At 37.8% G+C, this 27129-nt stretch overlaps 1 protein-coding gene across 1 annotated transcript in view; it reads right to left on the bottom strand.

Annotated features, from left to right (window-relative positions):
* Positions 1-9481: 9481 nt before the first annotated feature.
* Positions 9482-27129, bottom strand: part of LOC112567523 — a 33101-nt gene continuing 15453 nt past the window's right edge. The window contains exons 9-19 of the mRNA XM_025244218.1: positions 24197-24301; positions 22889-23089; positions 22506-22555; positions 20737-21491; positions 17320-17527; positions 15369-16012; positions 14726-14732; positions 12526-13251; positions 11430-12328; positions 11146-11164; positions 9482-10911 (exon numbers count right to left, since the gene is read on the bottom strand). Coding sequence (XP_025100003.1) covers positions 10021-10911; positions 11146-11164; positions 11430-12328; positions 12526-13251; positions 14726-14732; positions 15369-16012; positions 17320-17527; positions 20737-21491; positions 22506-22555; positions 22889-23089; positions 24197-24301 — 4505 coding nt within the window. The 3' untranslated portion in view covers positions 9482-10020. The remainder of the gene's footprint in view (positions 10912-11145; positions 11165-11429; positions 12329-12525; positions 13252-14725; positions 14733-15368; positions 16013-17319; positions 17528-20736; positions 21492-22505; positions 22556-22888; positions 23090-24196; positions 24302-27129) is intronic.

Genomic DNA, 27129 nt, shown 5'->3' with positions numbered 1-27129 from the left:
GGGTGGCCAGTAGCACAGCGGTGAATTTAGGCGGAAGATAGATCTCGGCAGTGATTGGTTAGCATTTAAGGTGGTGATTGAAGCCGGCCTACAGGAGCATCACAAAAATTTCTGCCCTGAGAGGTGTATATAAGGGTATATTTCAAATGGTCACACGCAGAAAAAGGCATAAGAAACTCCAAGACAGAGTAGGACTGAGAAACAGAACCACTCCCCAGCTATGTTTCCCAAGAATAATACTACTAATAATCCCAAAAGAAAAAGACCATAAAACCATGGCGACAGCAGGTCCCTCATGACTGTGTAAGTTAGTGTTTTACACTGTCAGCAAATGAGGCTGTCTTACAGCGAGAGCAATATACAAGACCATTCAAAGATTGACATAACGATATCAGAAGCCGATAGAGATTATTCTGTTCTTAGTTATGTAAAATAAGAAGTTTTTGAATGAACAGGGCCTATTATATAGGGTGAAACTTTTGGACAGATTTCAGATAAGCTATGATTGATTTGGACGAAGACTTGATAAAAAGGTCATTGAGAGTCTGGGCCCTGAAAAAGTTTTAATGAGCTGTTGAGAGTTTGGAATAGGTAAGGAGTAAATGTTTTATAGTTAACGTGTCATGACACCATGGACAGAGTGGGGAGTTTTTTTCCTTTAAGTAAAAAATGATGAGTGATAAATGTGTGGCCAGTTTTCAGCCTATTTAATGTGAGCTTAATGTAAGACAAAAGAGATTGTCTTTGATTTCCGTCGGAATTCTCCACCATGTCCTGTATGTGTCATCCATGACAAGGAGGTGGAAATTGTTCCTGCTTTTAAATACCTGGGCACCATCTTCAATAGGCGACTTTGCTGGGATGTCAACACTCAACATGTCGTGAAGGAGGCTGAACAACGCCTCTTCCTTCCTTGGAAGCTGAAGTCTTTCTCTGTCTCCCACCAATTTCTTCAGCTTTTTTACAGATTGCACATAGAGAGTGTATTGTCCTTCTCGTTTATTTGTTTCTACAACAGTTTATCGGTGAAGGACAAGAGCAGCCTGCATCGTATCCACATGCTTCAAAGTCATTGGGTCAACTCAGAGTTCTCTTCAGACTCTGTATAATAGGCGGGCTCTTCTGAAGGTGTCTGCCATCCTTCGTGATGACAGGCATGCTCTGTCGACAGAAATTGTCCGGCTCCCGTTGGGCCGCTGATTTTGTGTGCCTGCATGCAGGACAAACAGACTGCGGCTGTCTTTTGTTGTTTCAGACGTGCGACTTTTGAATGGGTTATGAATGAGACATGAATAGTTTTGTGCATGCAATTGTGTATAAATTTTAATTTTCATCGAGCTGCATCAGAATTGCCCTCTGGGACAAATAAAGTCTGATCTTATCTATTTAAGACCACCTCTTCTCGTGGGTTTAGAGATTTTTGGGTTATGCAGTCAGACAGTTCTGGAAAAATTGAGTGGAGTTTGTTGTGTTCCACAGAATCCCACTGGAGTTGCCAAAGCTGTAATATATAGTTTTATAAAAGCATACCAATCTGAGGCAAAGGACAGTAGCGTATGCCTGTGTGTGGACTACAGACGGCTGAATGAAAATACAAAGATGCCTACCCTCTTCCACCCATCCAGAAGTCATTTGACGTGCTGGTGGGGCCCAGTACTTTTCAACACTTGATCTTGCCAGCGAAGATCTTACCACCAGATTGTGATGCACCCAGAGGACAGACAAAATAGTGTTCGTGACACCTATGGGACTATTTGAGTACACCAGGATGGGTCTGATGTTCACACCAGCAACCTTCCAGAAATTAACACAGATGACCATGTAGGACTTTTTATTTTCATGCTTCTTGCATACCAAGACGATCTCTTGATACACTGCAGGCCGAGGATTGTATCCTCAGTGCTGTCACTAACACCTGGCCAAAGAGGCCCCTGCCTTCACAGGAACACGAAGCACTTGTACTAGGAAAACAAAAACCAAGACTTTTTTGTCAGGATGAACAGTTGTTTCTACGGGTGAGTGCTGCTATACTTGGTCAGCTGAAACAACTTGCACTCCCCAGCATTCTCAGACTGGATGTTCTTGCATTAGTACATAGTTGCATGGGTCATCAAGGATATGAACGAACCATTTCACTTTTAAAACCAAGGGCACACTGACTGGAAATGTACTCCGATGTGAAAAACTATATAGAAAAGTGTGACAGATGTGTCCTAAACTGCCAACCAACGTATGTACATTTTCAGGACATCTGTTACCTTATTGCCTACTTGAAGTGCTGGCTATTGACTTTACAAAATTAGAACGACAGAGACAATATGTAAGTGTAGAAAGCATAAGTCTGACCAGTGACATGGGACATGCTGGCCTGTAGACACAGCAGCAGGGTCAAAAGTTTAAGTACCTGCAAACTCCCCTGAATCAGTCGAAGATCAAAGAGTGACCATAGACACCCCACGAACAGGAAGAGGCAACTCAGCCTTGGACAAATAGAAACACCACTTTCCGAATCTGCATGCTAATGAGCGAAGCTCTGTCTTGAGGAAAAGTTAAGTTGTAAGAAGCAAACTTGTGCTCCCCAGCACAGTTGGTGGGAGTACAGCTTCCCAAAAGATGGTGAATTTATATCTATATACGTTTGAACTGGAATTATATATATGAAATGTGCCTGATACAGGTCAACTGTGAATTACACATGTGGACTGTGGATTATAATTATGAAATGTAACTAGCCTCAGTTTTGAGATAGTTGCTTTATATATATATGGTTTATGTCTTCCTTTTGCTTAATAATATATCTTCTTTTATATGTACATAAACATATCCATATTATTGATCATGTGAATGCACGTGTGTGGTGTTACGAAGTGGTTGAGTGTTGTAATTAGGTGCGGTCGAATGCTGGTCAGATTAAGTATCCATTGCGTGACAGAGAAACCAAACCTGTACAAATGGCCAGCCTGCCAAACTTTTACAGTTAGTAATGACTGATGTATTTACAAAATTCACGCAGGCCATCACCACAAGGGACCAGGAAGCCGAGACTGTTGTGAAGGCGTTGGTGAAGGAATGGTTTCAGAGGTTTGGTGTCCCTCAGCGACTTTACAGTGATCAGGGCTGTGACTTTGAAGGCAAAGTTGTGCGAGAGATGTGCCAACTGTGTGACATCAAGAAGACTAGCACAACGCCATACCATCCCTAAGGATTGGTCAGTGTGAGCGATTTAATTAATCTATGCACGACTTTCTTAGAAGGTTACCAGAATACCTGCCAGACTTACTTCAGGCCTACAACACTCCACAAGCGTCAACAGGTTTCCTGCTATTCTTTTTATTTTGGTCGGGAGACATGTCTTCCAGTTGAATATTTTCTGGGCCGACCAGCCCCTTTGGCTGTGAGCACAACAGACTGGGTGCAACATCGCCTTTGGCTGCAGGAGGCCTTCTATAAGGCCCTGAGTAACACAAAGGATGTGGCACGCAGACAAGCAGGCAAGAGACTAGCCACTACACATTGGGCAGTATGTGTACATTACCAACAGTCACTGGCCGCAACAAAATGCAATAAATCTGGAAACTGGACTTGTATGTGATTATCAACCGGCTATTTGGGGATAAGAGTGCTGTTTATTGTCAGGCCCCTTGCAGGGGGTATGCACTTACCCTCAATAGGAAAGACATCAAAGCAGCGAAGACACCTCTGCAGTTAGAGGACATTCAACTGCCGGAGGAGTCATTTTAGTATGCTACTCTCCCACTACATCAACCCAGAACTCTTATGATGTCAGAAGTGACAGTACCTGTAGTACCCCAGCCATGCAGATTGCAGCGACTTGCTGGAAGACAGGCAAGAAACTCACATGACGTATAGAAAACTGTTTCATGTGACACTATAGATAACATGGACATTTTACTTTAGTTCGAAGTGATAATTGACACTGTCGATAACATGGACATATTTTGTAAGTATGATTAGTTTGTTTATTTTGCTCATTTTTTTTTCTTTTAGCCACAGCTGCGCCAATGAAATGTCATTATGACTGGACAATGAAACATGAGACAGATTGATGGAATGCCTGCCCCAAACAAATTCATCATGCACCAGCAGCAGTAACTAAGGGAAAATGATAACCAGTCAGTCCGATTCAGCAGATTAGGTAGAATACAGATATTTTGTTTAAAGGCAAATCTATTCTCCAGTAGGCAAATAATATCTGCTGCTGGTTGACCAGGCACTTCTTAAAACCTTAATGGGTTTAAAATATTGGAGGTTACCCCCACCTCCAGGCAAAACATATTTAGGTGAGCATGTATACCAGCCCTAGTTTTGCTCAAATGGCTGAAAGTTTACTGATTTTCTTCAGCACAAACAGAATACTGCAAAATTTTTTGAGATTTTGTCTGATTCTTGATGCTTGGTAAGAGAAAACATCTTTCAAAGGTGCATGTTTGAAATGCAACGAATGCACAGCGAAATAAAACGTGTGTGGGGAAATATGACAAAATAGGAATCACACTCTGAAAGATCTTTACTGTAAACATGGAAATGTTTGTGGTGATGTTTTCAAATTAGATTGGATAATATATGTAAGTTCAACGTCTGTTCCCTAGAGGTGGCATCTTTCTTATTCATGAGAAATTTATATAGTTGTCGATTTAGGGAGTATCAGTCCCCGGTTACTGCAACTATGTGTGTCATTGAGTACAGCCTTAAGTGTGAGCGCTGCTTGACAGTGACACTGAATTATAATCTTTCAATATAATATCCTTCAAAGGTACACATTTGAAATGCAACGAATGCATAGCGAAATAAAACGCGTGTGTAGGGAAATATGACACTGAAATGCAGCGAATGCACAGCGAAATAATATGTGTGTAGGGAAATATGACATTTGTAATGATAAAGTTATCCCGGGGGGACATCCGGGGCTTTATGTTCAGTTTTTTATTGATGTGAAGGTTGGCGAGTAGCCATATTGTCTTCTAGTAGAATAAACACGGTTGTCATCAAATCGACAGTGTCTTGTGTTGGTCGGCTGAGAGCTCACAGCACGATACATGGTGTCAGAAGTGGGAAATGCAGCGAATGCACAACGAAATAAAACGTGTGTAGGGAAATATGACATTATAGGAATCACACTCTGAAAGATCTTTAGTGTAAGCAAGTAAATGTTTGTGGTGATGTTTTCAAATAAGATTGATAAGTCCATTATAATCTTTCACAATTTCAAAAGAGTGTCATAGAGGGGTGACATGAGACTAAGCAGCCAGCACAGCGAGGGTGGCCATCACACCTGTTACATGAGTAACAGTTTTTTATTTTGAAAGTGGAAAAAAAGGGGAAAATGATATGATTGACTGTCGCCAGCCAGCGCTTCACTTCCCAAGGAGACACAGCAAGTGGAGGGGCATTACGTGTAGGGGAGTGGAGGCTGCATCTTCCTAGAAAGGTGCAATGTTAATTTTTTTTTAGTTCTTTGGATTGTTTTTATCTTGACTTATACCTGTATTCTTTTAAAGATATAATATGTGAATTGTTTTAACTGTCAATATTAACAGTCTACAGGCCCAGGAGATGGGCTGTAAGTGTTTGGATCTGGCAAATGCCATGAAGTATTTGGACTAGAGAATATGATTTGGAGTATTTGGTCCTAGTAACCGGCTAACAGCCAGTATCAAAGGTGGAAACTTGCCAAAGGCAGCAAGCCACCACCAACTGGCGCAACTTATCTTGTAGTGGTGTGCTGGCTTGCACGCCTTGTCATACACAGAGCTCTGTTGGCAGGAGTCTTGTGCTCCTGGCAGGTCTAATCAAGCCGAACAGGTTTGTCAGGGCAGAGGCGAGACTAAAATGTTGCTCCCTGGACCCCAGGTTGTGGGTTTTGCATTGGGCTAACAACCCCCTCATGTTTATTAAAAAAAAAAAGCTGATACAGAAACCTAAACAGTACCACAACAAGGACTTGGTAAGGAAGATTCCTCTCTAGAAGAGCTTATGACGCATGCTGGTGAAAGCCTTAGGGAAGGTGGTTACCTCTGTCTGTAGGCAGGGATTATCGCCCTTACCCGTGCGTGAGCTAGAATGCGTGGAAGGGAAGAATGTTAAGAAAAAGCGTGCATGCATGAGCGAAAAGTTTACCAAATCTGCACCATGGGAAAAGTACCGAGTTGATCATTCCCGCACGAGTCATTGACTGAGAGAGTCTAACATAATTTGAGAAGAAGAGAGTGGTGAATCAGTTTAATTTCTTGCCTAGACAAGGTACGGGATAAGATGTTTTAATAGCTTTGTCTAACTCCCTATACGCGAATGAATGGTGCAAAATGATGTAATATTTGAATGAAAGAGTTTATTTTAAGGTTGTTGTAAGAGTAAGAAAGTCAGTACGAATATTTAATACACTATAAGCTTTCCAGAAATTACCAGGGAGATTAGAGATTACCAGTAATTCCTTCCCAGTAAGGAGAAATTACCCCGAGAGGAGTTGCCTTCGAGAAGGATTATTCGCGGATGCCAGCCAGGTGTCTGCCGAGACAGCACCTACAGTTCAAAGACTTGGAAAGTGTGACTTATTCCAGAAGGATTATTCGCGGACGCCACCAGGAGTCTGCTGAGTCAGAACCTACAGTGCAGATACTTGGAAAGTGTGAGTTACTCCAGGAAGACTATTGTAGAAGGATAGTTCACAGACAATTACTCCGGGAAGTGTGGAAGTGTAAGTGTGAATCTCCCAGGACAGAATCCAAACAGTAAGTAAGAATTTTGGGAACTATTCGTAAAAACAGTTGTCTAACTTAATTGAATGACTCAGGTTGAAAGACATCTATGCCGTTGATATGCTGTTAATGATTTGCAGTAATGTATGTGTTTAATGTTGAATTGTATAAACTTCGTTGCCAATCTACAATAAATACAAGCTCCCACCAAATAGTAGAGTAAGCCCACGTTAAGTCTTTGTTATATGTGGTGCGAAAGAACATGTGTTGGGGACATGTGTAGATAGAGTTGGCTCTCTTGGGTTCAGCTCTTGTCTTGGGCACAGTTCTTTCTTTGGATGTGGCATCTGTTTACTGGGCTAGCTGCCTTGCAGTGATATAGCCTTAGTTGCTGACTCCACGAAAAACATCCCCCCCCCCTTCCTTTCTACAATGGAGACCTACTGAAAAATACCTGTCATTGGAAGTAAAGGTAAAACTGCCCACCTATTTAATGTGATTAGTTCCCTCAAATATCAGCAAGAGCTCTACAAACCATAACTGTTCACAACTGACCAAATTCCATAACGTTGATAAAACATTTTTACTCTGAAATGCATTACAGCTTTCTGACATTCTCAGTAATTCTTTACTGCCATCTCTGCACTTCAATAGTAGCCACATTTCTACTTGAAGACCAATACAGCGGTTTCATTAATGGTGCTCATAATTACCAGATGAACAAGAACGAAACATTCATTTGCAACAAAAAAAACAGCAAAGAATGTATGTCTTTAAAAAGCCTAAAGCAACTGCAAGTTACTAATATAAAAGCAGTAAATGAATGTGCAGGTGAACACTTTCATAGAAAGTGCCCTCAAGACCTGTGTCACCACCAAGTGTTTGCCCACTGAAGCTACTAAACATGAAGCATGCCTGGGGAAGAAGTAATGTCACCAGAACAGGGATGAAAGTGAGAATGACATACCTTTGAGATGTGTAAATATACAAGAATGACTGCTCAGAGAGGGGAACTCATGCACTCAAATTATTGTTAGGCCACTGACCCTTCTAACTAGATATATGAGCTTCACATGCCAGGGCAGTAGATGCCATTCCAATGTTGTAATATAGGCAACATTTCACATTAAATCTAACAGTTAAAAAGGAAAGATACTCTTGTATGCACATGCATACTTATATTATATAACTGTTAACTATTTCCTGTTCTGGTTTTAGTCCCTTATATATGAATCTGGCAACATTTTGCAATGGTTTTAAGGTCAAAAGATTTTTAAATACACTGTGGTGTTTCTATATTTTTAGCCTTCAGATCATTCAGTGATGTGAACACAAATTAAAAAAAAAGTGTTTTTCATCATCAAGGTTGGAATTACACAAGGGGCATCAGAAAAACTTAGCATTGGGAGTAGAATATGTAAATTATGTGTAAATTTCAGAGCATCAATTCTGAATTGAATCAGAATGTCTCATAAGAGTTCGTTAGGAATACAATCAAAATAAAGTTTAAAAACATAATATCAAATGTAAAAAGTCTTTACACTGTGAACTTGTCACTACTAGGTCTGCTTATTCTGTGAGAAACAATTGTATCGTTCTTTGTAGACTTGGAGAAACCATTTATTGTCTTTCAACTCCTGATGTACTAAAACAAACAGAAACCTCTTTCTATGTAATGATCACTACATACTTTGATACCCAAAAGGACTTCTTACTGTTGTGGAGAAACAGCAGCATTTTGTATACCTTGTAAGGCAACCTCTGGGTATACATTCCAGTGATGCGAAGGCAGTATCTAATGCAGCTTGCCATTGCATGTACATAATTATATAGGAAAAACAGCCAGTTTCACCATACACCTGGGTGTGAAGGGTTAACATTTAGTAACCTTTTTAACATCAAACCTGATAGCCTGAGAACAAGTGCACCAGCTTAATTTTATGATATTGCTTCACACCCAGACTTCAGAAGCATACAATAGAATGGGTCTGATTTGGCTATCAAACAACTTCAAAATATTGATGGAGTAAGTTCTCCAAGTTTACACATTGCTTTATATATTTTGATAACTCTTCTACAGGATTTTTTTGTTATACAGTGGAACCTCGGTTAGCGAACGCCTCGGATAGCGAATATTTCGGTTAACGAACAAAAATTTCGTTAAAAGTTTGTCTCGGATAGCGAACAAAATTTCAGATAACGAACAGCCACGTGAACCACACGTGACCGACCAGCATGTCGTCATTCGCGCTCGAGACACAGTTACGATCGGTCGTTCCTTATCTATGCGCATCCTTCTTATTTAGTGATTTTTGTGCTTTATTTTAATAAGATAATCTCAATAATGGCTCCAAAGAAGATTAAGAGCAATTAATAGCTATATGTGATGTCGTATTACCGCAGAGTTTTACAAAAAGGCAGAAGGAACAGACACTGGACAAGATTTTTCCTGTAACCTCAAAGTTAAAGAAAAGGGAAGTCTCCCCCGATTTATAATGTCACGTGTGCTCATGGAGGGGGAATCAAAGCAGTAATTCCACTTTCGTTAAATGTTTATTTAACTCCATTTATATTGCATTATAACTGCTCTCATTAAAACAATACCTATATAGCCTGTAACTTTCAAATATTAGCGAGTCAACAGGCTGGAACCAATTAAATCTATTCCTTTATTTCTTATGGAAAAAATTGTTTCGGATAACGAACATTTCGGATAACGAACAGCTTTCAAGAACGGATTAAGTTCGTTAACCGAGGTTCCACTGTATCTTTGAAGGCTTTGATAAAAGCCATGTGGATGTAAAGAAAAAAAATTCCTATGCTGGGTTCAAATCCACACAGAGAAATATAATTTTACAAATTTATATTATTAAAGAATGGCTGACTAAGAGTACAGCTGGGAAACTACAATTAGCATTGTCACCCTAACTAGAAACTTATTTACTAAAATACTGTAAATTTTGTTTACCAAATACAGAAATGTCTGAACATTCAACAACACTTAAGACAACAATGCCATCATTCTTGTAAATACTCTTAAGTTTCTATATGTATCACTCTTTGTGTAGGATAGGAAATGCTTATGCACAGTATAATGAGGCCTGGGGTAATTTTTGTACACATTTTTTTATGTATATGATATGTCATCAAATTTTATAAACTGGGCACAAATTATTTCATCACAAAATCAGGTTAGTGAAACTGTTAGTTCAGTAATACAATTTCCAAAGGCACAGTAATTCAAAGCAATACAACAAAAGAGAATGAATTTTAAAAGTGAAACCAAAGAAACAGAAAAAAAAAGTTAATTACCATTAGGTACACAAGTGTCCTCCTGTTTTGGGTGCTTCTTCATGTGCACGTTCAAACTGTTCTTTTGTGCAAATGATGCCTCACACACTTTGCACTTGTATGGTTTTTCTCCAGTGTGTATCCTCCCATGGACCTGCAAGTTGTATGCAGTAGTGAAGCATTGTCCACACACTTCACATTTGTGAGGTTTAAGTCCCTGGTGAGTCTTAACATGGCGCTGAAGCAAATGCTTCACATAGAACACTCTCCCACATGGGTGACACCTGAACTCTTTGTCTCGCTGGTGTGTCCATGTCTTGTGATGTGTAACAGAAGATTTATGCAGGTATGTCTTACTGCAGATATCACAGGCAAAGGGTCTTGCACGAACAGCTTTGTGTGTTTCTCGGTGCTTTCTGATTGATGAGTACAAGCTGGTGGTGAAGCCACACTCTTCGCAGGTAAAAATTTTGCTGAGAGGAATATGACATCTCATATGTCGGTCGAAAGGCCTTTTCCCCAACAACTCTTTCCCACACTTGTGACAAAGAAAGCGCTTGTGCTGTGCAAAGAGTTCACTTTTTCCATGGATGGCAAGCTTTCTTCCAGTAGGACACACAGTCTTACAAGCTATCTGCTGGCAAACATTAATTCCACTAATTCTCAAGTGTCGAGCAATACACTCAGATTCTCCAAAAGCTCTTTTGCAGGTCAGACAGCGGTAGTACCAAAAGCTTGGTTTTGATGCCTGCACAGAGGAATAGATCTTGAGAGTCTTCATTCGAACAAGAAGCACAGAAAGATAAAAGGATGGAATGGTGGGCAGGTGTAGATAACGTACTGACACCATTCTTTCCCCACGAGAGAAACAAGAAATGCAACACCTGTCAATTTTGAACCCCTTTCATGGGATGTTTCAAGAGTAGTTCATACAAAGATATATAAAAAAAAAAAAGGAAAAAATGAGCTAAAACCTCTGCTGAGAGTCAACCAACTAAGCTGTGAACAAAAGGTGCAAGTGTAAGAAACAAGGTAGGAGGTAGGCAGGTTTCTCGTCCGCTAACATCTTCATCATGCATTTTTATTGTGCTTATTCTTTCAGTTTATGTTAAGATAAGCACATAGGGACAGCACCTACCCAAAATCTATTTGCAATACTTTTGAAGTATATATAACCAGGTTATATAAATGACACAATACTTTCATAGTATATATAATCAGGTTATATAAATGACACAATAAACCAATTTCTTTCGAGTTAACAATATCAAACTGATTATGTTCAAGTTCTGCATCTTAAATAATAATGCCTGGAAATAACTATAAAATAGTTATTGTAAATAATAATAATAAAAAAAGCTTTAAAAGAAATAGTAATTTAAAACAAATTTTAAAAAAACCCAGAAAATATTAAATGAATGCTAATTCTTGTCTAACCCACAAGACTCTAGAGAATGATTGCTTTCCTGTTTTTGGTGTTTTTTCATGTGCACATTCAAACTGTTCTTTTGTGCAAAAGATGCATCACACTCTTTGCACTTGTATGGCTTTTCTCCAGTGTGGATCCTTTGATGGACCTGCAAGTTGTAAAGGGTAGTGAAGCACTGTCCACATTCTTCACACTTGTGTGGCCGCAACCCTTGATGAGAAGTGACATGGCGCTTCAGCTTATACTTATCGTAGAAGATCTTTCCACACATGTGACACTTAAACTCCTTGTCTCGCAGGTGTGCTCGCTCCTTGTGATATCTGAGAGTTGTCTTTTCAAAGTACATTTTACCACAGACATCACATGCAAAGGGTCTAGCACGCATGGTTTTGTGAGTATCTCGGTGCCTTTTGATGGTTGAGTACAATCTGGTGGTGAAGCCGCACACTTCACACGTGAGAATTTTGTTGAGAGGGATATGCCCTCTAATGTGGTGGTCAAAACAGTTTTTCCCCAAGATCTCCTTGCCACACTTGTGACAAAGGAAGCGCTTGTGCTGTGCAAAAAGTTCAACTTTATTGTGGATGGCAAGCTTCCTTCCATTGGGGCACACAGTCTCGCATGTTACTTGGTGGCCAACACTCACACGCAAGTGTCGGCCCATACTCTCGGGCTTGCCAAAGGCTCTTTTGCAGGTCAGACAGCGGTAGTACCAAAAGCTTGGTTTTGATTCCTGCACAGAGGAATAGATCTTGAAAGTCTTCATCTGAACAGGAATAAAGGATGAAGGGATGTGTTTGTGATGAAAACTAGGAAAAAATCTCAGTATATACTGTACTATTGAGCAAAATAGCATGTTTAGATGCAAAATTTGGTTGCACATGACCATCCTATTTCATGTGGGACAACATAAACTAGACCAAGTTTAACATAGCTTGAATAACAACCAGGTCCTCATTGTTGTGTTACAATAACACACAAGAAAAGGTACAGTAATTTAACCCAAATAAAAATAATAAACAAAGGATGGTTATGAAAAAAATGAAATGCCGAAAAACGTCAAGAACCTGACTCCTAACTCTTTTCTTAATAATGAGACTGCACAGCATTGCCGGTCTCCTGTTTGGGGTGTTTCTTCATGTGCACATTCAAACTATTCTTTTGTGCGAACGATGCCTCACACTCTTTGCACTTGTATGGTTTTTCTCCAGTGTGTATCCTCTGATGGACCCGTAAGTTGTAGCCAGTAGAGAAACATTGTCCACACTCTTCACACTTGTGTGGGCGCAATCCTTGGTGAGTTCTCACATGACGTAACATGTCCTGCTTGAGATAAAAGACTCGCCCACACATGTGACACTTAAACTCCCTGTCTCGTAGGTGTGACCGTATTTTGTGGTCTCTAACAGCTGATTTATCGAAATAGGTTTTGCCACAGATATCACACATGCAAGGTTTAATACGCACAAGTTTGTGTGTCTCTAGGTGCACCTTGAATGATGTGTGCTTTCTTGTAGAGAAACCACACACTTCGCAACTAAGAATTTTTCTTGGAGGTATATGTCTTCTCACATGGTGGTCAAAAGATTTTTTCCCCAAAACCTCTTTGCCGCACTTGTGACAAAGGAAGCGTTTGTGCTGCACAAAAAGTTCGCTTTTACTGTGGACATTAAGCTTCCTGCCACTGGGACACACAGTCTCACAAGTTACTTGCTGGCAAACACTGATACGCAAGTGTCGAGCCATGCTCTCAGGTTTTCCAAAGGTTCTTTTGCAGGTCAGACAGCGGTAGTACCAAAAGCTTGGTTTTGATGCCTGCACAAAGGAATAGGTGTTGAATGTCTTCATCCAAATAGGAAGCATAGAAGGATGGATAGAGTTTGATACAGTGAAAGAGATTCTTCCCCCAAATGAGACACAGAACGTTGCATGAATTTTACAACCCTTGTTAGTGCACTGGTTGTAAAAGTTTTAAAATCAAACATCACTTTTGAGTCAGTGGAGGCAAAAAAAAAAAAAAAAAGAATTTGAATGAAAACCATTGTACAGACAGCTCATTTACTAAAATGTGAGTGGTACAAGTTAAAAAAACATGATCTGCTGCAAAATTTTATGCAAATATTAAAGTTGCTAAGTTTGTTGAATGCTTTTATGACCATCCTCTATTTGTGTTGGGGAAACATCTTAACTATAATTGCATATGCATCAGTCATATTCACTGGGTTCAGTAACAAGAAGTAACACATATATGCAAATAACACATCTAAACTGAAACTATATGAACTAAAGTAAAAACACACACACATACACAAAGTCTTATCGAGAGTTTGAGGCTATGTGCTCTTGATTTAGCTGATTCCTGCAAACTTACTTTGTTCATGAAACAAACTAAAAATGCTTCCATTTTTCTTTCAACCAATCATTATGCACTGACGATAACAATAGCTAATAAAAGCAGCATGGATGATTATAAAAGAGCAGATTTTTTGAAATAACAGTGAAAACGAAAATCAAAGTAATCTTTATTTACATTACTTACTGGGAGGGAAAAAATTTCTAAGAACTGCCAGTGGCACTAAATAAAGGGTCAGCAATAAGTCAGCTGATAATCCTTGTGAAAGTTTTTTTTATGTCATCACATTTCATTAAGTGATGATATGCAGCAGCATCTTGTAAATTTATCAATGTTTAAATGATTATGGGGTTATTCAAGTTGTATTAAGTCAAAATATAACCAAAAAAACTTTAAAATTCAGTCATTTAAATAAAATAGCAACTTGTAAAAAGGAGATGAAAAAAGAAAGATGTAGCAAAATATAAAATGCAATTTGCTAATTTCTAGACCACAAGGCTGTATTGAATCAGCAGTCTAGTATTTTTGGTGCTTCTTCATGTGCACATTTAGGTTACTCTTCAGAGCAAAAGATGCCTCACACTCTTTGCACTTGTATGGTTTTTCTCCAGTGTCAGTCCTCTGACCGACCTACAAGATATGAGGAGTAGTTAGACACTGTCCACTCTTCAGGTCTGTGCGGCTGAAATCCCTGGTAAACATTCAGATGGCATTTGAACGACTGCTTGAGACAGATCATGCCATATTTGTGACTCTTGAACTCCATGTCTCACATATGTGTCCATGCCTTATGATCCTTCATAGTTGATTTTTCAAAGTATCTTCTGCCTACAAATATCACAGGAGCAAGGTTTTGCACACTCAACTTCACGGAATAGTTGAACCATACTTTCAGATTTTGTGTAAACTGTTTTAAAGGTCAGACAATGGTACTACCTGATGCCTGCACAAATAAACAGATCTTGAAAGTCTTTAATCCTAACAGAGCATAGAAAATTTAATTCATGAGAGTTTGTGATCCCATTCCCTTCCTGCTGAGAAAGAATGAATTACTTCTGTAAAATCTGAACCCTTTTGATGCATGGCTTAGCGTCACAATGTTCACAAAATTTTATCTCAAAATTTTGATGAACGCACAAATTTTTTCTTCCAATGAAGAAAGTAAACTTAAAAAAAAAACATGTCTAACCAAAGCTAACAGATAATATTGTAAAGAAATAACAGGGTCAGACACAGACCTTTGACAACCAATAACTTCACTATACACCTGTTGGGGTGCTTTTTGCTTGACTGTCTGATGGTTGGGTAGGTAAAGAATCCACCAGAACACTAACATCTTAAAAACTTATCTAAATCAGGTGATTTAAGTAATGACTTACATTAATCAGTCACCATACAAAAAAAAAACAGCTTTAAAAATGCACACTAATTTAAACCAAATTTCAATGCAACAAAAGGAGATATGTCTAAACAAAAGAAAAAATAATCAAAATCTAGATTTCTCATTACTTTCAAGATTGTAAGATTCTACTTTTTGTGTTTTTTCATGTGCACATTCAAACTATTCTTTTGTGCAAACGATGCCTCACACTCTTTGCACTTGTATGGTTTTTCTCCAGAGTGTATCCTGTGATGAACCCGCAAGTTGTAGCCAGTAGAGAAGCACTGCCCACACTCTTCACACTTGTGTGGGCGCAATCCTTGGTGACTCTTCACATGGCGTAACATATCGTATTTGATATAAAAGGCTCTGCCACATATTGGGCATTTGAACTCCATGTTTCGTAGGTGTGCCCGCTGTTTGTGCTCTCGAACAGATGATCTCTCAAAGTATTTTTTGCCACAGATATCACACTTCCATGGTTTTTCACGCACAACATTGTGTCTTTGTATGTGCACTTTAAATGATGTACACTTTCTTGTAGAGAAACCACATACTTCACAGCTGAAAGTTTTCTTAGCAAGGATGTGAGTTTTAATGTGGACATCAAAAGATCGTTTCCCCAAGACCTCTTTGCCACACTTGTGGCAAAGGAAGCGCTTGTGCTGTACAAAAAGCTCACTTTTAGCGCAAACGTTAAATTTCCTGCCATTTGGACACACAGTCTCACAAGTTACATGCTTGCCAGAAGTGACACGCAAGTGTCGTGCTATGCTTTCAGGCTTTCCAAAGGCTCTTTTGCAGGTCAGACAGCGGAAGTACCAAAAGCTTGGTTTTGATGCCTGCACAGAGGAATAGGTTTTGAACATCTTCATTCAAAAAGCAAGCATGGAAGGAAGGAAGGAGTGGACTGAGTTTGCTTTATTGGCAGAATATTTATTTTCTTTTTTCAGACTGAGAACTCTGAGCTCTGGAACCAATTTTAGTGCAACAGCATTAACAGTTTTAAAATCAACTATATCACACCAAGTCAGTGAAAACAAAACAAGTTTTAAAGAGTGAAAACCAGTGTACAGACATCTCATCTGCCCATGTGAACAGCATATACTGGAAAAAGATGGTTTGGCGAAGAATTTCTGCTATGCTTGCTGATGTTTTGGAATGCTTTCATTTGGGCCATTCTGCTTTATGACAGTAAAACATCTCAACAAGGTAGCATATACATGGGTGAAACAACTAAACCCACTGTACATGTGTTCTGCTCATATTTGTGCAGAATAGAGAACAGAAAAAGGTAAGTAAGCAAACTTATGAATGGATTTGTTTCCATGAATTGTTAAGAGCTAATTAAAGCATCCTTTTGCTGTTTTCTTCATCTGATTGAAAGCACTCTGCTAGATGCCATGTTTGACATTAGAGATGATTAAAAGATTCTGATTTGAATATCTATTTCCACACATCCTCTCGGAATACTTATGCTATGAGAAGGGTACCTCATGCTTCTCCATCCTACCACCAATGGTTTCACTGTCTTGTGGATAATCTTGGGAAAGAAACAGACTTAGGGAGTAAAGCCATATACCACACTGTGATGCTAACACATCACTGTGTGAAGATCTAATTTTTTAACTGTCACAAAGTGACAGAGAAACATCTAGAGAAGGGGTGTCAAACTCAATCACACAGGGGGCCAAATATCACATCGTACACAAGGTTGCGGGCCGAACGTTATTATTTAAGTCCGATAACTTTTTATTGAACAGTAGAAAACTAAACTTTTCGTTATTAATTTTATTTGAACAAAATCATACGCTAAAACAAAGTTAAAGTAATAACAAACCAACGCTTAGCAGTTTTTGTTCTTAATTTACTTTGTCAGAAGTGGACATTTGAAATCTTTTCTTGGCAACAAGTTCGTTTATGTTTGGAGTTTCTGTGTTGTGGAGATTCTCAGGATGGACTGCAAGTGTGCATTAGTAAGACGACTTCTGTGTGATGTTTTGTTGATTTTCACCACAGAGAAAAGTTGCTCACACAGATATGTGCTACCAAACATGCTCAAGATTTAAGTCGCATGTAGACGAAGCTGGGGCATCGTTTATGGGAGGGAATGAGTCAACTGTGTAGGCCCCACAGAGTTGTACTTTGCCTTCAGTGACTCATTACACTGCAGTTCTATGAGCTCCATCTGCAAATGCATAGGTGCAGTTTCCATGTCAATGGCAAATGGGTTGTGAAATAGTTGGAAATTGTTTTTCTGCACCTCAGTGTCACTGAAACTGCATTTAAACTCAGCACGAAGTGAGTTCAGTTTTTCAGCAAAAGCATTTGGGAACACCATGGCGCTGACTACATCACTGTTTTGAAGCAAGGAAAGTGAAACAAGATGCAATGGTTCATTTGTTTTTCCCATAAGAACAACTTCACTTGAAATGCCTTCACTGCATCGTGCAGGTCAGTGATCAAGTGGCCCCGTCCCTGGAGCTGCAGGTTCAAGGCGTTGAGATGAAGTGGATATGTCAGACAGAAATGCCAACTCACATTTCCACTTTTCATCCTGCAAGATTGTGGAGTCTTTTCCTCTGCTGTCCATGAACTGACAAATTTCCCCAATCAGCTGAAAAACTCGAGTGACAACTTTTCCCCGACTTAGCCACCACACTTCTATGTGATACAGCATGCCACCAAACTGGGAATATTTCCTGCACAAAGGACTGAACCAGGCGGGGATGGAACCCTTTGGCTCTGATTAAGTTGACAGTTTGTGTTACTGTGCTCATTACATGCTCCATGCTGAGGACTTTAGCACACATGTTTTGCTATGTTTTGCAGAAGACCTGACAATAGTCACAAACAGTGACGGGCAAGACTTTACCGACAAAAAGTGAATGGAATGGAAACAAGAATTGATAAAAGCAAAGTTATAGTAGTGATAGCAATACATGGATCTAAATAAATGGGATTAGCTTGAGTAGGTAAACAGCTGTAACTGTGAGCCATCCTTTCCAAAGATACCAGCTCTATGGCAGGCATCTGTATCAGAAACACAATGACAATAGCCAGACCGGACAGGATATTGCAAAGCAATACCAGCAGCGTTACTACCATGTACAGACTAAATCCAATCCTGTTATACAGATGTGAGATGCATACTCTGCTTGCTGACATGGTGAGGAGAATACAGGCATTTGAAATCAAGTGCACATCTCCTACATTTCAGACTGTTGCAATCTGGGCCAGCTAATCAGCATTGATAAGACCTTGTATCTAATGTAAGTTCAGGATGTATATAAAGTTGATTAAATAGGGAATAAAAATCTATAATCTTTGCAGTCTGAGTCATGAGGCTTCAGCTTTCACAAAGGCTTTGTAGGAACTGTCATGAGTGACATAGGCTACCAAGGAAATTAAGAAAATGAAAATCCATCAAAGGTGGAGCAGATTTTGGGTGCAGCATACGCAACATCTGAGGGATCTCTTTCACAAGGAAACTTCCTTTTGTGCAGTTGTCTCAAAATATGTTTTACCACAAAAAAACAACACATAGAAAGAATCTGAAAATTGTAATCTTGCTTGCATCTTAAATGAATGAGTTTGCTGTAGAAGTCATGCACTTCAAAGATAAACATTTTTCAAGCAGTACATATACAGAAAATGCCTTTTCATATGGTAGTTCAAATACTTTTTTCCACAGACATTTTTGCCATTTATATGGTAAAGGATGCACTTAAGTCTGTAGGAAAAACTCACACTTTTCTAGTGAATAGTAAAAATCTTGCCTTCTGCAAATACTTTCCAAATATATTTGGTAGCAAACACTTAAACACAAAAGCTGAATCTTCACTGAACAGGAAATGTGGATGGGTGGCAGATAGGTGGATAATGGTCTTTCTACACTAAATCACTTTGTAGTCTTGTTGGCATGGTAGTTTTAAAGGTTTTGAAGTCAAACACCTGATAATGGAGTCAGTAACAGATGACGAGTCAAAACCCATTCTCAAAGCTGTTTATTGAAATATGAACAGATTTAATTAAAATCAAGATGATTCAAAAATATTGACTCTGCTAATCTTTGTCGCATCTCAGATGCTTTCAATGGAATTTCTTTGTAAAAATTGTTAAACTGTTAGGAAAAGAGAGAAAAATAGTTTCCATTAAAAACTTTGTTTGACCTGAATACCCAATTAAAGTCACAATGTTTATGAAAGATGGGACAGCACACATGCATGGCCTCATAGTGATGATGTAGCAACCTTAAGCCATAAATTGCACATAAGTAAACCCTTGAAATCTACTTGATTTTATTTCAAAAAAGTATATCTGAAACAGCAAAAGAAAGAACAAAGAGAAGAAAAGACCTCAAAAACCCCAAGCAATGCACTAGCTTTTTTTTGTATTTCTTTGGTTTGAACAAAGATAATAACAAATGTTAGTTATTTCACAAAGTAAATTGTTTTGTTTGTATCTGACTTTCTATGCCATGTCAGTCTTCTTAACTAGCTACTCTGCTGTCTCCTTGTGCTGTACGCTGACAGTGGCAAGTTGAAGCAATGATTTGAGCAAGAACAGACATGTTACATTAATGAAAACAACATTAAGAATCATATTTCATGTTTTGCCTCATTCTGCATAAACAATAACACTGAAAAAGCATAAGCATAGACAGCTCTATGCTAGTAATTTCCAAGAAAAGTCTTCGGTAACACAAAAGCAATGATATTCTCCCAAAAAGGTGAGAATCTAATAAAATGGTCTGTATCACATTTCTTGCATCAAACCATGTAATCTACCACACGATGCAATATGTCACTCTGAAACATTTTGCAATGTACCAATAAAATGAACAAGAAGAACTCAACAGAACATAATACCACATAATACATAGATGTTCAACTAGATTCCACCAAAGTTCAAAGATTCAAAGAAAATTGTAATCACAATATGCCAGCCTTCTTGCCCCTAGGAAAAAAAAACCCACAGCAAGTCAATCACAATGGCCACATGAGAGTTTTGTTATTTCGTTGGATGAGCTGCTTGAGCTGCATGGTCATTGGATGAATATAAGTGAGAGACAAAGAGCTGATGGGTGCCAGTTGCAGCAAGGTTGGGTGCTCTAGTACAATGACCTGATTCATAGAAACTTTGGGATCCAATCTCAAGTTTCGTAATGGTCAGATGTTGGAGATAACTTTATACGTAAATGCATGTTTGAGTTAAGGCCATGACAAGTAAAGCATTGCTGGAAGCAGTCAATGCCAGGAAAACAAAAACCTTTCAGAGAACTGCCAAAGACACTGTCAAGGTCAATGGCTGAGTGGCTATAGCATGCTGTTCTGTGAAGATATTTACAAGCTTCTTTACACTGACATTTGCCTTACAAAATTTATTTCTACATGATATTATGTTTCTTAATTCACTACATGATCACACTACTTGGAAACATTTGCTTTAAAGGTACTAGAGCCTGAATAACAATCAGTGTTATCTAATACAAGATAATGCTCAAACAGGCTTTAAAAAGTTTAATTAAAATAATCTCTAGAAGGAAAATAAGAAACAATGATGTTAAATATCTGATTCTAAATTCTTTTCTGAGTCATGAGACTCAAATAAATCACCGGTCTCCCGTTTTGGGTGCTTTTTCATGTGCACATTCAAACTATTCTTTTGAGCAAATGATGCCTCACACTCTTTGCACTTGTATGGTTTTTCTCCAGTGTGTATCCTCTGGTGGACCCGCAAGTTGTAGCCAGTAGAGAAGCATTGTCCACACTCTTCACACTTGTGTGGGCGCAATCCTTGGTGAGTCTTTACATGGCGCACCATGTCCTGTTTGAGATAGAATACTCTACCACACACACAACATTTGAACTCTTTGTCTCGTAAGTGTGCTCGTGTTTTATGATCTCTAACAGCAGATTTATCGAAGTATGTTTTGCCGCAGATATCACACATGCAGGGTCTTACACGCACCAGTTTGTGTGTCTCTAGGTGCACTTTAAAAGATGTGTGAAGTCGGGTGGAGAAACCACACATTTCACAGCTGAGAATTTTCCTAGGAGGGATATGCTTTCTCACATGATTGTCAAAAGACTTTTTTCCTAAGATCTCTTTGCCACACTTGTGACAAAGAAAGCGCTTATGTTGTGCAAAGAGTTCACTTTTTCCATGAATGGTTAGCTTCCTGCCTTCCGGACACAGAGTCTCACAAGTAACCTGCAGGTAAAAACCAATACGCAAGTGTCGAGCCATGCTCTCAGGTTTTCCAAATACTCGTTTGCAGGTCAGACAGCGGTAGTACCAAAAGCCTGGTTTTGATGCCTGCACAAAGGAACAGGTCTTGAATGTCTTCACCCACACAGGAAGCATGGATACATGGACCCATCACAGGAATGTGGATGATGAATTTAGCAATTTTTTCCCTCTGTTAAGGACGTCTGGTAAATTTTGCATCTCTTTGTTGGTTTACAAAGTGCCAGTGAAACCAAATTCTATGTCAAGAGCTCATTTACTGAATTCTAAGGGGAAAGGGCAGCAAAAACAAACAAAAATATAATAAAAAAAGAACTCAGTTGTAAATATTTCTGATATTAAGTTTTTGAAAACTATGCATGCTTCGCGTGTTGACTGTTCAAATGCCTCATGTGATGCATGCATTTTTATTATGAAAAAAAACTGAATCAGATTGAACAGCCATTACATAAATTTCCTTTTACAAACAGAAATAAGCTTATATGTGTATGGATGCATTTCCATAGGCATAAGCATCCACAAATACTTTCAATTTGTTACATACACCACTAGACATTGATATCCATCGGGGGAGAAAGTAGTCTGAACATTCATATGTTCTTTTATGTTCTGATTGTAAGTTAAAAGTTAGTTTCACAGCATATCCATCAGATAATTTTTCTCTGCTATTTATCAGGGACAGAAGGGGAACTGTCTGCCTTTTTTCATGCTATTTGCTCCATCATCTGACTTGAAGCCATTGCCAATTCTTCTGACAAATGGTTAACTCTAAACAATACTTCTCCATGAATCAGCACCCATCCATGCACACAAAGACATGAGCTTATGGCTATGTGTTAACAATAATCATAAAAAGGATGAAATTAAATATTATGCAAACACAAATGTCATGCAGAAACACAATACACAATTGTGAAGATACTAAATGTGTGCCAGCATTTGAAGCTTTTTGTAACGTTAACTGTCGATATATGACTATGCACACAATTCCCTCCTCTCTCTGAATAAGTAAATTAAAACAAATTTACAACGCAAAAAGGGACTGGTGGGAAAGCAAGTCTCAGAAAAAGACACAATCCTTACCTTACAGCATTTGGCCACAGTGCCACCAACAGGCAGCTCATGTTGTTTGACTGTGAAAACAAAATACATATTTTTTCTTAGTCTAATCAGTGTCAACTCCAGATCACATCAAATGTCATGTCTACAACCATGAACACAGACAACAATTTATACACAGGGAGCATATATACACACACGTGTGTGTATGTGCAGGCACACATGTAAACACATCAGAAAGAAAAAAAAGATTTTCTTTGTCAAAAATCATGCCATAAAGTAAGTTTGCAGCACAGTGTATTCTCAGCTGTTGATAGACATTTTTGTCTCAGAAACAGTTTCATGCATTCTAAATATAAATGTAAATTGTGCACATAATTTACCCTTAATTTTGGTCTTGTTCTTACCATCTGCATTGGGAATCTGATGTTTGTTCTTCATATGGGAATGAAAGCCAAGATCGGATATGTATGCTCTGCTGCAGATAGAACATGCATACAGCACATCCTTGATCTTCTCCTGTATCTCATCCTCAGTCTCCTCCTCCTCGATTTCAGAATCACAAGGAAATGTGGCCTCGAAGTTAGAGTCACCCAAGTTGTCTTCATCTGAGAATACATAATGCAGAAAAATGACCTAATATTCACAGAATATTATAATGATATTAAAAATAATAACATCACTCACTAGTTTTGAAAATAGCTTCAACATCTAAAGATAGAAATAAAAATGAAGTGTGTACTAATGATGAGTAATAACAGTTTGCAGTGAATGCGAAATGAGCTTTAGTTTTTAAGAAACAAATCCAACTCCTCTCCCTTTTGAACCACTTTAAAAAGAATTTATACCTTTTTGCATGTACACATGCATACTTAACACATGCATACTTTTCTTCATTTTTATTATATTTCAAAGGAAATCAAAGAAATTTCTACCATATATTACATTTTATTCTAACCATTATCTTTGGTAATATAATGTGTTAATATGTCTCAAAATGTTATAAACACAAATATAAAAAAAAGTCAGCGTAAAAGAGATGGTGGAAAGTCCCACAAACTATTAACCACAATGCTGCATCAGTCAATTCCGTTCTGACGAGCCAACATAATAAATATACCTGTGGTCTTAAAATATCTTCAACATTAGGTGGAATTAATGCTCTTTGTGGCACAATTTTTATAAATTGGAACATAAATTGTATAAACATCTGGATTAAACATTAAATTCTAATCAAGTTGTAAAAAGAAACAACAAATGTGTATCGACACCAACATCAATGAGCACATACATTTACTTACAATGACATATTACAGAACATGTCATCCCACAGACATTTCACCACATAATACATTTTGCATGTGAACAGCAGTTTCTAGACTGAATGTGCAAGCCATCTATAACAAACATATTCATATTATACATTATGTGAACAATTTGCTTAATCAGAATATTTAATATTAATTAGTACGAACACAAAATAAATCCTGTTTTTTATTTCAGATCTGCAAAATTTCTAATTTGTCATTTGTAACCTTTCTTTCAGCAACTTTGTACTTCACTGATTGATCGGATACTCATCAATGGAAGGAAAGAAGAGTTTTCATGTAGAAAGCCTTTGTCCAAGATGTGCAATATGATGTACACAGCTCATGCATAAAAACGGTTGCTGACCTTCATGTGTCTTTCACCCTCTTCTTTGACTTCCCTCTCACCTTTAAGTAGCTGGTTGTCTTCAAACTCATCCAGATTCTCGCCCTCTGTTTGTTCCTTGTTCTCTTCGTGTTGTCCTGAACTCTTCAGCATATCTTGAGATTCCCCTGGGGCAATAAAAGCAACTAATTAAAATAAATCAGTAATATCTTATTAAAAATAAATCAAAAGAAGTGAATCAAACGAATTTTTCATACATGTTCTGCAAAATGCTATCATCTGTTGGCAATACTAAATATGCATCTCTGCAGACGGCTACTTTGTGAGATTTTATTCAAAATATTACCTCTACTCCACAAGAAGATTCAAGACATTTTCTTAGGAAAGTATTACATAAAAAAAAGAAGGAAAGAATCATACAAATTGTAACACAATTTTTTTTTAAAAGCAAGTTAGAATGAAGAAACTATAATGAATCATACAAAACACTGTTAAAAAGATAATGTAAAATATAAAAAGAGTAACAGTAGCCGAACTAAATAAAAACAAATCTCTTGCTTAATATACATTAATCCTATATGTACAGAAAGTATATGACTCGATCCCCTCCCCACACAAACTCATGTGCACACATATATAGGCATGCCTGTGTATGTGCACACACTGACTTATTTCCCAGCTTCATGAAAGTGTATGCTACGGTTTGACACATCACAGAAATTTTAAATTGTGTTCTAATCAGAACCTTTATGTGATGGTAAATTTTTCCCATGATGATATACTAGTTCTTGATTGAAGATAGAATTCTAGTCATTGCTGCGAATAAGATTTTTTTTTTAATGGCATTTTTTACAAGTTTTTAAGAAGAGCATTGCTGGTACAGAGCAGCCCTGTTGTCAGTAGTTTAACTTAACACGAAGCTTAAAGTTTAACATTTCTGAAATTATTCTTGTAATAATTTATGCCTAATAGTGGACATGTATATCTGTGTACATGCTTGTGTGCAGTTAAAAGCATTTGTTTGACACAGGGTGAAAAGCTAAAAAGCAGATGAGAAACAACTACTTAAACTATATTGAAAAACTCCCAAAGTACATGCAGTTTTTAGATTTTTTTCACATTTGCTTTTTTTTATTTGGCACCTACACAAAAATAAAATCATGAATGTATCACTAAATAATATTTACAGTCTTTGGTAAAAAAGTGAATAATTCTTATGTTCACCTTGCAAAAGCAGTGAAAATCCTCAGGACTTCAAAACTGTACTTGGTAAGCTTTTTTTTAAAACTTTAAATGTTTGCCCTATACAGTGTATATATAATTGTTGATTTTGTCTGCTATACCTGCTAAATAAAGGTCTACTCCACAATAAAAAATATGGCTTATGACCATAAAATATGCTGAAACTATGGCTGAAGCACATTTTTCATTGCTGTATCTAGCTGTCCACAACTCATGATGGAACTATTCAATGTGCCTCTTTCCAGTAGTGTGTCTAGAAGTGTTCAATAAGATGAATTTCTATTCTCGGCATAACCAACTCATATAACAAACATTAGCTGCACAAAATCTAGACGTACCTACACTGTGTTATTTACCTGTAAAATGCCTTTACAAAACCTAAGCATGTCGAATAGATCATACTAGCTGCAAAACTATGACAAGCTAAGCAATGATGAATCAATTATATCAGGAACAAGTAAAAAATAAAAGCAAAAATCAACTGTGACAGAAACTTCAAAACAATGCTTAATTTCAGAAGTATAGATGCACGAGTGAGTATATATCTAAAGTGTAGCATAGGGGTTAGCATAGAATAACTTTAAATACCAGTACAGTTTAGCACTAACAGATGTGAGCTGCCACCTGCCTACATAACATTATCTTTCTTCACAATTTAATATAGTAACTAGTATGATTATTAATACAGAATCCTCATCTCATCTGAAACAGAATCCTCATCTCATCTGAAACAGAATCCTTGAAGTTGTTCACATGTTATAAAACATGTGACTTTTGTGGGCTCATGTGTTTATTTTTTTACCTCTGTCCTTTTCATTATCATCGCAAGAGCAAGCAGGATCACTATAAAGTTTATGAAGTTTTTTAATCTATTGTTTCTCCTTCAACTAGCCATTTCTCCAGTATTCCACAGAGAGAGAGAGATGAGTAAATAGATACATGCACTCTTTCACACACACAAAATGGGGAGAGAAAGAGAGATGACAGCTTTAGTAATTCCCAAACTAATAATCTTAATAAAGATCTTATGAACATGAAGGTAAAATTGTTTCCATCGTTATCAACCTTATTCTTGTACTTGTACCTGTATCTTCACTCCTAACTGTGTGTTAAATGTTGAGTATGTATGCCTGCCCTTGTGAGCGATGAAAAATTTCTGTCCTGGGTATCCTCTACAGACAATAAAGTTTGTTTTGATTTGATTTGATTTGATTTTGATTCATGAGTTGTAGGGTGTGATTTCTCTTCACTTTCATGGTTATGACTTAGTATGTCTATTAAAGCGATGATCTAGTACAATCAAAGTAAATAAACAGTTTTAGAAGTGTTTCAAGGTATAACCATTTTGCTTTGTTTTCTAGGAAGAAAGTGCTTTTATTAAATATATTTCAATGTCTGGACTAAGCTGTATTACTGACTGAACAATCACAGTAACATATGACCACAATATTTTGATTATACTGGAATTCCAAACAGAAGCTCAGAATGTTGCAAACATGATCTCTTCATTATAATGCAGACTACAGAAAAAGCTACTGAGCGTAAAGTGGCAAAAAAAGACGAGCGAAAAAAGATAAAGCAGAATATTAAGATCAGAAAGAACACAAAACATTTCCAGACATGAAAGTGGATTAAAGATCAAAGAAAAAAAATGTAAAAACTAGGATGAGAAAAGCAAATTTATTATTTTAACCCTTCACATAATTTATGCAGCAGCATAATTTACAAAGATTAGCAGACTTTTGTCAGCCCG

Source organism: Pomacea canaliculata, linkage group LG7 (genome assembly GCF_003073045.1).
Source record: "Pomacea canaliculata isolate SZHN2017 linkage group LG7, ASM307304v1, whole genome shotgun sequence".
NCBI classification, from domain to species: domain Eukaryota; kingdom Metazoa; phylum Mollusca; class Gastropoda; order Architaenioglossa; family Ampullariidae; genus Pomacea; species Pomacea canaliculata.
The sequence above is the reverse complement of the archived record's forward strand: the minus strand, read 5'-3'. Positions and strand labels throughout refer to the sequence as shown.